Source organism: Molossus molossus, unplaced genomic scaffold, assembly GCF_014108415.1.
Source record: "Molossus molossus isolate mMolMol1 unplaced genomic scaffold, mMolMol1.p scaffold_m16_p_16, whole genome shotgun sequence".
Taxonomy (NCBI): Eukaryota; Metazoa; Chordata; class Mammalia; order Chiroptera; family Molossidae; genus Molossus; species Molossus molossus.
Genome location: NW_023425351.1, coordinates 54,245,373 through 54,261,218, shown reverse-complemented (window position 1 = coordinate 54,261,218; position 15,846 = coordinate 54,245,373). Strand labels below are relative to the sequence as shown.

At 36.4% G+C, this 15,846-nt stretch overlaps 1 protein-coding gene across 3 annotated transcripts in view; it reads left to right on the top strand.

The window, feature by feature from the left end:
- The window catches only part of CSMD3 (CUB and Sushi multiple domains 3), a 1,073,312-nt gene that overhangs the window by 755,270 nt on the left and 302,196 nt on the right, over window positions 1-15,846 (top strand). For all 3 annotated transcript variants that reach the window (XM_036263876.1, XM_036263875.1, XM_036263874.1), the window contains 3 exons: window positions 2,460-2,651; window positions 7,537-7,663; window positions 9,983-10,185. In XM_036263876.1, the coding sequence (XP_036119769.1) occupies window positions 2,460-2,651; window positions 7,537-7,663; window positions 9,983-10,185 (522 nt within the window). The remainder of the gene's footprint in view (window positions 1-2,459; window positions 2,652-7,536; window positions 7,664-9,982; window positions 10,186-15,846) is intronic.

The following is a 15,846-nucleotide window of genomic DNA, read 5'->3' as shown; positions in this document are numbered from 1 at the left end:
CACAAACTGATCCTTAAGGGAAATTTCTAAAGACGTATTTTTTAAATTGTCTCAGAAATTTTAGTTTCTCATCAGACTTATTTTAGTTTCTTTTTTTTTAATTAATTATTTTTGTTACAGATATTTCTCCTTCCCCCCCCCACTGATTCCCCCTCCCCCTCCCTCCCCACCCTGTCCCCACCTTTGTTGTCTGTGTCCATTGTTCATACATACATGCATATAAGTTCTGTGATTTATCTCCTAGAAATAATTGCCTCTAAGAATGCAAATTCATTCACAAGCATTACTGAACATCAGCTATGTGCTAGGATTTGTGCTGGGTGGGTACTGTGGGAAAGAGAAACAAAATGAAATCATTTCAGTTCCAATGGAAACAAGCAAATGACTGTAAATGAATTAAATGTGCAGAGTAATTATGTGGGTAAACGTTGGAGGGAATGATTAAGACCCCCTTGAGACTAGGAAAGGAACCTTTTGTTCTCCAAGAGCTAATGTATTACTCAACACACAGAAATTAGAGTATAAACTCTTTACTTCCATCTTACAAGTTTTGGTGGTTTTATATATGTTTGGATACTCTAAAAAGCCAATGGTGTAAATTAGTGCTTTGACATCAGTGAACTAATTCATATATGGAGTGGAAAGGGAGGGGAGGAGGGAGAGAGAGAAAGAAACATTGATGTGAGAGAGATATTGATTGGCTGCTTCCAGCAGGACCCTGACCCAGGCCAGGAATCAAACATGCAACCCAAGTGCTTGCCTTTGACTGGAATCAGACTGGGGACCCTCTGGTGGTCAGGCTGATGCTCTAACTGCCAAGCCAAAATGGCCAGGGCTAATTCATGCCTTTTTGCTTTCTAGGTCAAATCTAGACTCATTTGCTCAAGGATCTGTGCCTATAAAAACACAAATCTATTTTTGATTTTCATATCATTTTAGACAAAAAAGTTTTCCTTGTCTCCAACATCATTTGTCTTGAAATTACAGATTTCCTTCATGCATGATGCTATCCTAGAATATTCTTTATCACCCTCTAGTCTCAGAAGTCATAATTGACATGATTTTGTACCTCATTATCTTTCTTTGTAAGACATTAAAGATGAAAAAACTCCATAGCTAGGAATTTTATGTTTTTATTACTAGTGTTATGTTTGGTTTAAATTATGGAGTATCTTTTCTAGTTCTTTCAGAATCTTAACAGTTCATTGTGCTATGATTGTTCAGCTTTTAATGTCCATCTTTATTAATTGTATTCAGAATGTGCACACAAGGTATATTGGCTCTCAAGAGATCAAAGTTATCATTAAGATAATGTAATAACAACAAAAATAACCATATCAGCTCCCCTTTGACCCAGACCTTAACCCTTTAGTAACAAGAAGAAAATCAGATAGAAAAATCTACCCAAGTAGACAGGGCCAAGGAATGGAGAAAAATAGTCTTGCTTCCTTTAAAGTAGCTGTCTCCTCCTGTCTGGAAAGGGGAGAGAAAAAGTTTGCTGAATAGAAAGAATCCTGGGTTTTTATTCTAACCTTTGTAATGGAAATACATCTCCCCAGAGGCCCAATCAGCCTCCTGTGTCCCTGGACTGACATGAGATAGGAAGAAGAACATGTATTATTATTACTTTCCTGTCTGTGAACAGTTTTCAGAGCTGTAAATTTCTGGAGAAGGCAGAATATGACAGTTCAGAGTTCTTCAAGCTGGTTCCTGTTATATTGTCTCTTGATAAAGTATATTTTAAATATGAAACTATTTCATGTTCTTCTAAGACTATAGAAGTGAAGCAGTCTAAATGTACTTATTTATTAATCTTCACCTGTGGATATTTTTCCATTGAGTTTTAGATAGAGTGGAAAGAAGGGAGGGAGAGGGGGCAGAGAGAAAGAGAGAGAGAGAAATATCCATGTGAGAGAGACACATCAGTTGGTTGCCTCCTGCATGATCCCAACCAGGGGCCAGGGATAGAACCTGAAACTCAGGTTCATACCCTTGACTGAAATCAAACCTGCAACCAACTCTGACTGCTGAGCCTAACCAACCAGGGCAAAGCAGTCTAAATTCATGTTTGCAAATAACAAAAAAAATATTTGTTATTTGGACAGTTATGGTTTCAGATATTTAGTATGAGTTTAAAATGTTTGATGATATAATCCCAGTAGTTATAATGGTCAGATCTTTTATTAGCTGCAAAACTCGGGAAGCTTAGTACTATAACAAACTGGGATGCGGTCACATAGACCATGGGATGTCATTTGAAAAATACGAGCAATTCTAACTTTCGAGAAACAGAAAAGTTCTCTGTGGCTGTTGCGTACCTGCCAAAATTAAATATGGCAGAAGAACTACAACTAGGAAAGAGTATGCAACTGTATAAAAATATGAGGAATAAATGATTTGTAAGGTTTTAAATTTTTCTGTTAAATTTCACCTTGAATACATGTCTGTTCTTCTCACAGGTTTCGAACTTTCACATTGTGAAGATCCTGGCGTTCCACAATTTGGATACAAGATCAGTGACCAAGGCCACTTTGCTGGGAGCACTATCATTTATGGGTGCAACCCAGGCTACACTCTCCATGGGAGTAGCCTTCTCAAGTGCATGACGGGGGAAAGGAGGGCATGGGACTACCCTCTGCCTTCCTGTATTGGTAAGATACTCGTGTCCATTGTCATGAAGTATTTCTATGGAAGAGCCACCAAAATACACTGTGCCTTTTCAAGTGATTCCATCTGTCAACACGCAACTCATTCCTTAAATCAAGAAGTTAATGTGTGCTCCCCGCCCAAAACCTAGTCTCCTTCAGTCACCGTGCATTTCACTCCCTGTACCCTCTTCGCCTTTCCTTCACCCTCTTTTCTCCTCTGATAACCACAGTTCTCTTGTCTGTATCTGTCAGTTCGGTTTTTTGTTTTGTTGTGTTGTGGTTTTTTTTTTAGTTGCTTTGTATGTTTATTTTGCTTGCTCATTTGTTGCTTTTTGTTTTATATTCTACATCTGAATGAAATTGTAAGTTCTTGTCCTTTTTTTGTCTGACTTAGTTCATAAGATTCACCCATGTTGCTGTAGAGTATACAGATGTACTATAAAATTGTACATGTGAAATTTATATAAGGTTATTAGCCAATGTTATTCCAATAAAGTTAATAAAATTTTATAAAATATATTACTAAGAAATATACTCTTCTCAAAACCTTAAAAAAAAGAAGTTAATAAACTCAAATTTGTCAGAAGAATATTAATGGAAAGTGAAGAGGTTCTTTTAATAATTTTATTCATTAGTACGTTCTTGGTACAACATGGAGTCATTTTATTTCTCTTATCTTGATATAAAATTTTACTCACTATGAAAGATATTAAGACTCTTAATCATATACATTTATTAAATCACAGTAAAAAGATTTGTTTTATATAAAAAGAACATTGTCTATCCTGCTATTAAGGTAGATTAAAAACAGTAAACTATTCTCAATTACTTAAAAAGACTTTGTTTATATACTCACCTTTTCAAAAATCTAAGAAAGTGCATATGCTTTTTTAAATGTGTATGTAGTATAACATAATTGAGCAGTGTCTGTGAGGTTCACATGAGAGTGACATCGGACATAGAGCTAACAGGAAGCTAGAGAATGATTATTTTCTACCATCTGATAGATCAGTTAATGGATACTAGGCATGTGTGGGTGGGAGAGTGGACAGAGAAGAGTTGTAAAGACCTCTGCTTTTTTTCTTTGCCCCCAAAATCAAATATGTGCCAGATTGGAATAGTAAGGCAACAAGAACAACAAAAACCCCAACATTTTAACAAAACAGTAACTCCTTAGTAGGCAACAAACATTCAGTGTCTCTGCAGTCATTCTTATTTTGTGATGGCATTTATGGAGGCACAGATTTATTCTGTACCAGGTCCATATGGATTAAATTGACCTAAATATTTTTTTCCCAAATAGTTTTATTAAAGTATAATTAATATCCAATAAATTGCACATATGTGATGTGTACAGTTTGAACAGTTTGGAAACTTGAACCTTTTGAGACAAAGTTTTTTGTTTTTGTTTGTTTTTATCTGTATTATTGAAAGTATTATAGATGTTCCCCCATTTTTCGTGGATAAATTGAGACAAAGTTTAAGCTTTGTTAGTTGGTCTGGTTAACATAGGAATGTTCACAAAACCTTGCTAGAATACACATTGTTAAAAAATAGGATTTTAGTCATTGGAGGCCTTAGGAGAAACTGTAAAGTGTTTTTGATGCCATGGATGTCTATTGGATTATTAAAACATAGATCCATGCAGAAAGCAAACATGTTTTTATCTAAGTAAATGCAACTTTAGTCCTTTCTTTTCAGGTGGCATCTGAATTTTGAATAGATTATGGGGGTAATATCTAAAACAATAATCCACCAAAATTGATAAAGCTTGGGATTCTGGAATATGACCAATAATCAGCCCACTAGCAGTGGTTATGAGAAAAATGTAGCATTGATTACTTCTCTCTGAGGTTGTACTCTTTGATGTGTATAAAAAAATATATTTAGAAAATCATTAAGGGTTACAATAACACGAAATTGCAAACTTGTAAATACTGACTTGCATGCTGTCCTAAAATTAAAATCACAAAACAAATACATTAAAAACCATGTATTTTCTATGTATTGAATCAAGCATAAGACATTCTTTATTTTTTGGAAATATTTTATACACATGGAATGACATTTGGTCTGAGATCAGATGAAGATTCTAATTATGTTTGCAACAAATCAATGCACTTTATATTTACAAATATCCCAAGACAAACTTAGTGACTTGATACTGCTCAAAGTTTCATGAGAAGGGTAAAGTTGTTTTTGTTTGTTTGATTTTTTTTTCTAATGATGGATGATCAGGAATAACAACTGAAAAACAGTTGGACACATGTGGTGTCATGCTGATGATTTCCATGATGACAGAAGATGAGATTCTGTTTTAGATAGTGTTCTCTATTGGCAACAATTAATAGCTTTTACCACCTGGCCTAAGATGATACTTCTCTGTGCTTTTCAACCTTAAATATTTATATGGCTATATTTTTGCCTCTGTCAAATAAGAAACATTTTCTGTACTAGATTGATTATTTCTAAATAATTAAGTTTCTGAAGCTTATGCATTGATCAAATAAACATAATTTTTTAAGCTCCATAGCTGGAGGGATTTAAACAGTACACTCTTTTAAAGCACTATTTCATTTTTATGCTGCAAGCATAAGTCTTTTCACAGACATGAACTCTAGCCCTATGGCATACCACCCTGGTTCATTGGAAGTTAAAATACCATGCAATGTTTGTAGCAAAGACATATGGAGAGAAAAGAGCTGTGTTTAAATTCAAGATACAACCTAGTGCACATAACTCCAATCTGCCCCGCAATTGATTAAAAATTAATCTGGAGAAATGAAATATCAAATTTGTTTGCATAATAAATCCATGCCAATAATATTGATAAATCATAAGAAATGATGAAAAAATGAATTAATATAGTTATATAGTTCTAGGTGTTCAACAAAGTTTTTGTTAAAAGATGAGAAAAACCACAAGTGATTGTGACATCTTGAATAATGATATCTTCTTATTTACTGAAAAATGACAAACTGTTATAAATGAAATTGACTGGACCAGCCAGCGTGGCTCAGTGGTTGAGCGATGACCCATGCACCAAGAGGTCACCGGTTCGATATCTGGTTGGGGCACATGCCCAGATGTGGGTCAAATCCTCAGTGGGGGCATGCAGGAGGCGGGCAATTGATGTTCTCTCTCATCAATGTTTCTATCTCTCTCTAAAATCAATAAAGAAAAAAAATTTTTTTTTAGTTAAATTGATTGTTGTTGCAGTACAAAATACAATTGCTTAGTTCTCTGTGAGTGTGTGTCAGGGATCTCCAGAAAAACAGAATATTCGATGTAGATCTATCTATCTATCTATCTATCTATCTATCTATCTATCTATCTATCTATCTAATCTACCTACCTACCTGCCTACATATCTATAATCTTTCTACAGATATTGATTCATTTTAGGGAATTGACTCAAGCATCTGTGGTGGCTGACAAGTCCAAAAGGCTACAAGGTCAGGAAGGAGGGAGAATTTTTTTCAGTCTTGAGGGAGAATTTCTTTTTTTCTAGAGAATTCAGTTTTTGCTCATAAGACCCTCCAATTGATTGGATGAGGGCCAACCACAATATCTCCTTTACTTTGTCAATTGATTATAGATGTGAACCACAATAATGAAATAACTTCGAAGCAACAACTAGGCTAGTGTTTGATTAAATAACTGGATCCTAAAGCCTAGCCAAATTGCCATAAAAATCTAATGATCACAGTGTAGTGAAATATAATAGCTAAAATCTTTGAAACATATCTATCTATATGAATAGAGCCTTCAAATTTGAACTGTTAGATTCCGTTATTATCTCTCCCAAATGCTAAAACTTTGTGTTTGACCTTTGCTCTACAGATAAAAAAAAAAAAAAAAAAAAAAATCTAAGAAGATTAATTCAATCATTGACTTTGAGTAAGATAAAAACAGTACAGAAAATAAGAAAGGTATCAGAGTGTCTTCAAATATTTAAACAAATAGTAAATTTTGTTTTGGATACTTTTTTGGTAGGAACTAAGCTGGAGAATTTTCAAAGGTGCAACATATTAAACAGGTTTCCTTGTTTCTAGGGTTTAGTGATGTTGAGCAATATACTAACTAAAATATTTAGTTTTTCTCTTCTGGAATACTGAGTTCTTTCTAGAATATCTGCTTACCGAAGTAAGATCACACCAGACATCCCAGTATATTAAATAGTATTAAAATGGGGAGGAATCTCCCCAAAATAAAAATTTACTTATATTATATGACAATATATATATTTTAATTCAATGAATTTTATAAAAATCAGAGACCACATTAAATCAAAACCAAACTAGATTTAACTGAAGTAAGAAATCTAATAAAAAATGATGCTTTGACTTTTGGGAGGTTAAAAGGGAAAGTGTTTAGAGTGATTTAAAAGGGAATAAAAGGACAGTGGAATTTAGAAGGGCCTGAGGGACTGCAGAAACTATTAGTTTTTCTCCGAGGTGGGGTAGTAAGATGATGAATTATTCAGCCTGCAACCAACTAACAGTGAGCAACTTGCCATCTGTTTCTCCTTTTTAAATTGTCATTATTTAACAACACATCTTTAAATGTTTAGAAGCCTAAACTGAGAGTTTTTGAGTGTGTTTTTTTAAAATCCCTAATTGCGTTCATTTTCTTGTCTTTTATGTGATCTAACTTGACATTCTTGCTTTATTGTTCCATATGCTCTTGCTTCAATTAATACCTTAATCTGAGAAAGCGTATGCAAATATATACTTTGAAGAAAAGGGGAAATAAATTCTTATTTTCCTTAAGGTAATATATATATATATATATATATATATATATATATATATATATGAAATTGGTAGGTTGTTTAGGAAAGATTAGCTTTAAATTATAAGTTAAGTTTTCATTACCTTTTTGTTAGCTGAATGCGGAGGTCGTTTTAAAGGAGAGTCATCAGGAAGAATCTTGTCTCCGGGGTATCCCTTTCCCTACGACAATAATCTGCGGTGCATGTGGATGATTGAGGTAGATCCAGGAAACATTGTCAGGTAAATGGATTTCATTTTCTCAGACTTACTAGGGGATCTGGATTTCCTGAGAAGCCCCTATGTACAATGTTGATCAACATGAAGATTTTTCAAAATTTTTAACCTTGGTAAGAAAAAACTTGGTTCTTATCTGTTAAGCATATGAAAAAGGTATTAATAAGCATAATTTATTGATTTATGGGCCACTGTGGTAGTTCATATAACCCCATAGAGAGACGCTTTTCATATTCATAAGAGGGCAAAGAGGGTGAGAATTTCTGCTTCTTGGCCACTCTACTCATTTAATTCTTAATGACTCGAGATAGTGAGTCCACCATCCTGATAGGTATACAAAGTTGTCCAGGTCACTATCATAAGTTTAGCCTCACAAACATTTAGAACAAATCAGAATAGAAGGGAAACTCAGTAACTCCTCCCTGCCTCCCACGGCTCCAGGCATATCCCTGGAACACCTGCTCTCTGCCCCTTCACCCAGGTTTGAGTTCCCTTTCCTGCTGAGTGTGGTGAGGCGGGTAACCATTCTCCACACCGCTGTCCCTCAGATGAGGGCAGAACCCTTGCCTCCTAAATCAACCACAGTCCGGTTGCTGAGGCTGTCACATGCTCTCAGTCTTAGGTTAAGTGTCAGGGTAATGGCTGGGAATGGATTAATAAATGAGCAAATCACCCTTGACATATGAGCTGGTATGTTATTGCGCACGAAACCATGACTTTAAACCTAAGAATTGATTTTTTTTTATATATATAAATGGAATTTCAGACAGGCTTCTGGGTGGTGCAGGTGGTTATAGAAAACAAGGATAGTCGTTCAAAAAGTATGCTGAAAGTTGTACTGAATGCATCGTTGGATGCAAACTGGTAAGTTGTTGGGTATAAACTGGCATGTCGTTTTTGCAAGGGAGTTCGCAGAACTCAAAATAGACTACACTAGATCAATCCTCAGCTCATTTTTATTTAGTATAGATCATGCGATGTTTTATTTAAATATTAGAATTAGAAAACTTGATTTCAGTAGAATTCTGAGGTTTTTTTAAAAATTAAAGGACAATACTGGATATTAAGTTGCAACTCAAATTTAAAGTTGTGACAATTCACATATTAAACATGAATGTGTTTTATATATATGTATATACACACACACATATATATACATATATATAGAGAGAGAGAGAGAGAGAACGAGTTGAGCTGCTGATATAATTGGATTTCTAATTTTGAGCACTATTCACAAAAAGTATCAGATACTGCCTTTGTCTAGATTAAATATAAAGCAGAACAGATTTAATATAAAACAGAATTTTTATTTTATTTTTTTTAGTTTTTATCCATTTTTGAGGAGGATGGGTAAACATTGTTTTTCACATTAAGGTAGTTCCCTTTTACTTCTAGATTGTTGGATGTCATTATAGTGTTGGATTTTTAAAAGTAGTTTTGTCTGTATACATGGAAAAGTTTATGTAATTTTTTCCCCTTATATCAATCATTGTGATCATATTGATTGGTTTCTGAATGTGAATTATTCTTGCTTTTGTGGAATAAATATCTTTTGATTCTAATAAAACAAGCAAACCAACAGAAAACACCAGTAAAAATATATACTATGCAGTCAGAAAATTAGTTCAGTTGAGGACTCTGCCACCCTTTGGGCCGTTTTATTTAATCTAGCTAAACTCCATTTGACACATTTATAAAATTGAGATTAAAAACTGTACCTGTTTCATAGGGTCATTATAACAACTAAATAAGTATACATTGCCCAGCCGGCGTGGCTCAATGGACTCAGTGTCGTCCCCTGGACTGAGAGGTCGCAGTTCAATTCCCGGTCAGAGCACATGCCTGGGTTGTGGGCTCCATCCTCAGTAGGGAGCATGCAAAAGGCAGTCAATGGATGTTTCTCTCTCACATCGATGTTTCTATATCTCCCTCCCTCCTCTCTCTCTAAAATATCACTAAAAACATATTTAAAAAATGTTTAAATATATACATGTAATGCATTTTGCACAACGCCTGGCGTGTACCAGGTCCTCCTTCAATGTCACCTGCTATTGACATAGTTGAAATTCATGAGCACTGAAAAGTATGTTTACCCAAAATTTTGGTACTTTTTAAAGGTGATGTAGTAGTAAATTTACTCAACTTTTAAAGAAATAAATTATACAGTCAAGAAAAATTTCTTAAGGTTATATATGCTCTTTATATTTTTATCTGATAGTACAAGTGGATTAACTAATATGAGCAAAAACATATACTTTTTATATTCTTTATTTTAAAAAGAATTTATGTTTAAAATAATCAAACTGATGTATGTTTCTCCCACAGCCTACAGTTTCTTGCTTTTGATACGGAAGCATCACATGATATACTTCGAGTTTGGGATGGTCCACCAGAAAACGAGATGCTTTTAAAGGAAATTAGTGGATCTCTTATTCCTGAAGGGATCCATAGCACCCTCAACATAGTAACCATCCAGTTTGACACGGATTTTTATATCAGTAAATCAGGATTTGCAATTCAGTTTTCAAGTAAGTTACTATTTTATTTTTTAAATGCAAGAGAAATGCTGTTCAAACGGTTCTGTTAATTTTATTGCTCAAAACTTCAATGATTTTAAATATTCTTAGAGTCTTCCTATTAATCTGCAGTTAAAGTCAAATATATTTGGAAAGAAGACACTCAATTAACTTTGAATTAATAATTAATCATTGAGACAGTCTCTCCAATGGTCAAACCAATTTTCTTTAAAATATAGGTGGTGCCCTGGCTGATTTGGCTGGTTAGAGCGTTGGCCTGCGGTCCAGAGAAACCCGGGTTCGGTTCCCGCTAAGGGCACGTACCTCGGGTGCAGTTTGTCCCCCGCCCTGTTTGGCTCGTGCGGGTGGCAGCCACTCGATGTGTCCCTTTCACGTCGATGTTTCTCTCTCTCTCTCCCTTTCCCACTGTATTTGAATAAAAATGGGAAAATGTCCTTGGGTGGGAATAATAAATATATATATATATATATATATATATATATATATGGTATTATAATGATTCAGCAAATGAAATAATTACATTACGAAAGCTTGTAATTTGGTTTTACCATTAAACTATATTTTGAAATTCAAAATGTGAAACTTTTGTAGGTACGGAAGGAAATAATACTTGCCATTGCAAAAAAAAAAGTAACTACTTTTTATAAATTTTATTTTTTCTTCTGTTAAAAATATTAATTATATTTTCACAGATATATTTGACAAAATATTTTAGATCTACTTTTAAATTAAAGATTGCCTATACCAATAAAACACCATGCATAAGTAATTTCCAGTGTTCACCTCTTATATTTTTTTTTCCCTAAGACTCTGATAAGTGAGGAAATATATGTTGTTCTGTAAAAGAAATTTTGTTTTAGTGGCTGGAGGAAAACAGATGAAAAGTTAACACTTTTAATTGCTATATTTTATTTTTATTGCCAACACACATCGCCTCTTTAAGAAAATTATCTAATGGATTTTCTGACTGTATGTGTTTAGACAATTTTATTAACAAAAACCTATCCAAACTTTCAAGATTAACTCTAAAAAGAATGCAAACCAGTATTCACCAAATGGTTCTGAATTGAAATTCTAGCTCCTTACTAATTGCTGACTTTGAGGCTGAGTTTTCTCATTCACATAGAAATAATAATGCTCATCTCATAAATAAGTTATTAAGATGTAACATGGTTACATGAGCACAATACTTAATATTGAGTAGATGGTTGCCACCCAGTGAACTAGTATTACCATTTTATGAATAAATGTCAAATCGAAATCCTTTAGAAATAAACTGCAAAAAGCATGAAGGACTTTTGAAATTTGACTCTCCACAAAATATATTGCATTAGGTAAACAACTAGTTAATACAATTAAACAACTAGCGGACTTTTTGTTTGTGGAATACAGTTGTTTGACTTAATTAACTAACAAATGAATTGTTCTATTTTATATAATCCACTCTTGTATGAGAAGGGTCATGTAGGAGTCCATATTTGTAAATTTGCACTGTAAGTACATATATCTTTGGGGGGGGAATATGAAAAATGAGAAAATTGTTGTGTAATTGGTGAACATAAGTGGCTTCTAATTCTGGAACACTTACCAATCAAACATTTTTCATCATCATGGCTTCTGTTTTCTACGGTTTATCTCTCTTGTGGTGAAGTTAGGCACACTGTGTCAGAGAAGTGTTCATGCCTGCTGTCCAATGTCAGTTCTTCCTAAGTTTAGTTTGGAAACCAACAGTTCTCCTTGCCTTTACCTTAAGTTAGTGATATAGTGTTTTACACTTAGATGGTTATTGTGATTAAACATCTGAAAACACTCGTATTAAAAGTCTAGTGTTTGTGAACACCAGCTGCATGTGCTTAAGAGAAACAGGCTGTTTCATGTGAGTTTCTGGGAATTTTTAACGCAGCTCTTTCTGTGAAATTAGCAATGCCTTTTTTATAATTATTGTAATTGTCGGGCATACTAAAGTTGTCGAAACAATGTGTATAATGCCAGGTCTTTACTAAATCTACCTTCATAATATTCTTTGAAGGTGCGTAGAAATTTGTACTACTGACCTGAGACTAAAAACCTGCCCTTTAAAGTAAAATTCCTTTGAGGGTTGAATATATTGTGAGTAGAATCAATGAAAATTGGTCTCTTGGTTGGAGATCTTTTGTAACTCAAGCTTACACAGCTTTCCAAGTGCCCAGATTTCAAATCTGAAAATATTATTTTAATGAACGAGATCTTATTTGTATGTCAAGAGCTATGTTCAGTATCTTATATACATGATCTCATTCATTTAATCCTCACAAACGCCATATGAGATATGATAGGTCACCCTCATTTCCCAAACCAACACTAAGGCTTGGAGAATGAGCTAATTTGTTCAAGGTCAGCGGCTGGCACCGCCTGGAGCTGTGACTCAAGTCCTCACGAGTTTGAAAGGCGCTCTGCACCGTGTCTGGGGCATAGTATATGCTTCGTGATTATCGTTATGCTGTCATTATTTAGATATGCTGGAGAAAATATGACGCTTTTAGTTATATATTATTAGTTACAAGGAAGTTCGACTATTCAGTCAGCTTGTGGTCCTGACTGTGCTCCCAAGTACCACGTCTAAGACCACACTTTGAAGAGCAGGTGATCAGTCAAGAGGAGCCGTGGAGATGGAGTGTGCACACTCCCATTTCAAAGCGACAGTTGCCCTCCCTCAATATAGCCAATTTGTCCTGTAGGAAGGGAGGCTAATTTTATTTTATTTAAATATGTTTTATTGATTTTTAGAGAAAGAGGAAAGGAGAGAGATAGAAACATCAATTTGAGAGAGAAACATCAATTGGCTGCCTCCTGCATGCCCCCTACTGGGGATCAAGCCTGAAACCCGGGCATGTGCCCTGACCGGGAATCGAACCCACACCTCCCAGTCCTTGGGACGATGCTCAGTCCGCTGAGCCACACCGGCTTGGCGAGCCGGGCTAATTTTAAAGTGGAATTTGAAGTAAATACTTTTGTGTAAAGTCCTGTAATTCTCAATGAAAACAACTAGCCTTGAAGGGAACGCTAACAGACTGTATAGGCCAATAAACCACTACTTTAGGTCAACTTTGACTTGCAGGCCAGTTTGTCCCTTTCAGGCCCTTCCTGAAGGCTTCCTCCCTGGATAGCTGTATCTCAGGCTACCCATTCGTTCATTCGGGGCGTCTGTTAAGGACCATATGTTAAATGTATTGACCACCAACTATTTCTCAATTGTACCTTCCCTTTCACTGAGGCAAATCTGAGTTGTATTAATACACCCCCACACAACCTGTGCTGCTTTCTGTCTCTAAACCTTCTTCCCCCTTAAATGTGCTTCTGTCTGCTCCCTTGTGCTCCAGCCTTCCTCATTCTTACACACTCAGTACCAGTGCCTCTCTTTATTAAACATTCCCTGACCTCTGAATAAAAGATTTTTAATATTTATAAAATATCTCCTTATAAAACATTTTCTGACCTTTCTTTATTAAACATACCACAGCCCATGCCCCAGGCACCAGCTGTGATTTTTCTCCCCAAAAAAGAGAATAAAAGGTTTATCCATTATTTGTCCAGAAGATGTTTGAATGATGTGACCTTTGCTCCTCAAATATATTTTGAATTCCTTTGTCTCTCTAAATGTTTATAAAGAACAAAGATTATGTTTGGGATGATCATATTGTTTATTATACTACTCTAAAATAATTTTTGAGTAAAAGGAGAAACTATCAAAAATTAAGCTGGATGATAGGCATAAAGCAGGGCAGTTGAGGCCAAATCATGATGTGTCTTTTTTTTTTTTTTCCTTCATTGATTTTACAGAGAGAGGAAATGTGAGGGAGAGAGAGATAGAAACATCGATGAGGGAGACCATCGACAGGCTACCTCCTGCATGCCCCCCACTGGGGATCTGGCCCACAACCTGGGCATGTGCCCTGACCGGGAACAGAACCTGCGACCTCTTGGTGCATGGGTTGATGCTGAACCACTGAGCCACACCTGCCGGACATGATGTGTCATTTTAATAGTCAGACTTCTATTCTATCCCCACTCTCCCCACCATCACAAAGTGCATTCCTGTTTTGAGCAAATAGTTGTGGTTTATTGAGTGTCAAATAACAAATAAATAAAGACATACATACATACATACATAAATACATAAAGAGAGAAGAGTGAGGCAATAGTAGCAGATCAGTCTTAAGCAGCAAAATGCAACCAGAGAAAGATATTTCAATGCACTTGGCACAAAGTGAATTTTCTGGAATGTAGGCCACCTAGCAACTTCATAATCATCCTCAAGCCACTATCAGCAGCCTCATGCCTTCTGTTCCATGATCGATTCATTTTTGTAGTCTGTCCTTATGCTTCTTGGTGCTCCAGTCTGCAAGGCACTTTTGCTTAATCAGAGCTACTTAAGTCTGACGGTGCACCTCATGCTGTCCTGCACGCTGTCCTTGGTCCTCGGCAGCGAGCCTCTCTGTCTCCTGCTTACATGGTAATCTGCTGTCTCACTTCAGTTCCACAGGAGCAGTCTCTGGCAGCACGCTGTCATTTGCCCACAGAATAGTTCATCTTGACAGAGTATTTTTCATGCTCTTCAGCCTTTGACCTCTCTGTTAAGAATCTGCCCCTGCTGGGTAGTACAATATACCTACGCCCATAGCTTATGCTGTTTAAAATTCTCAAAGAAATGGATCCCTTAGCCACGAGACGTTGCTGTCTCCCAGCCTCAAAGGACAGGAGTCCCCTGCCTGTCTTCCCATCCTCATCATCACCGCCTGCATTGCTGTGACTGTCGCGCCCCCGCTTGCTTCGTGATTGCTCCAGCCAGACTTCTTTCCACATTTCCACCCGACCGATGTTGCAGAAATGCAAACCAGACACCACTCTTCTGTTTAAAATTCTTTAATTGCCATCCAGTCATAAGTTCAACACTTTGGTGTCACATTTAAATCCTTCACAATTTGCATCCCAGCGACCTGCCAGCTTCGTCCCTCACTGGTCACTTACACACGTCCAGCCATTAACACCGCGACAGTGTCCTTTCTCCTGTCTGCTGCTTCTGCAAACCCTCTTCCATATCCCCGGAACACTTATGTCCACATTCAGAACCTATAAATGTTTAGTCATTTCCCCAGGCCCGGGCCAAATGATACTTCTAGTGCTGATGAACTCCTAGTCAGTCATGCCCGCTGGCCTCACTGTGTGCGTATTATCTTCGAATGTCCATATATCCCAGTCTGCCCTGGGCAGTCCTGGCTTAGGCTGATGTTCTGGCATCCTGACTGGTTTGGCATTTGGCTTGTATTTCTCATCTCTTTTAAAAATCAAAGTATCGCCCTGGCCGGTTTGGCTCAGCAGTTAGAGCATCGGCCTGCAGTCCAGAGAGACCCGGGTTCATTTCCCCCTAAGGGCACGTACCTCGGTTGCAGTTTGTCCCTGGCCCTGCTTGGGTCATGCGGGAGGCAGCCACCCGATGTGTCCCTTTCACGTCGGTGTTTCTCTCTCTCTCTCTTTCTCCCACTCTATCTGAACAAAAAATGGAAAAATGGGAAAAATCTCTCTCTCTCTCTCTTTCTCTTTCTCTCGCTCTCTCACTCCCACTCTATCTGAACAAAAAATGGAAATATGTCCTCAGGTGAGGATTTAAAAAGA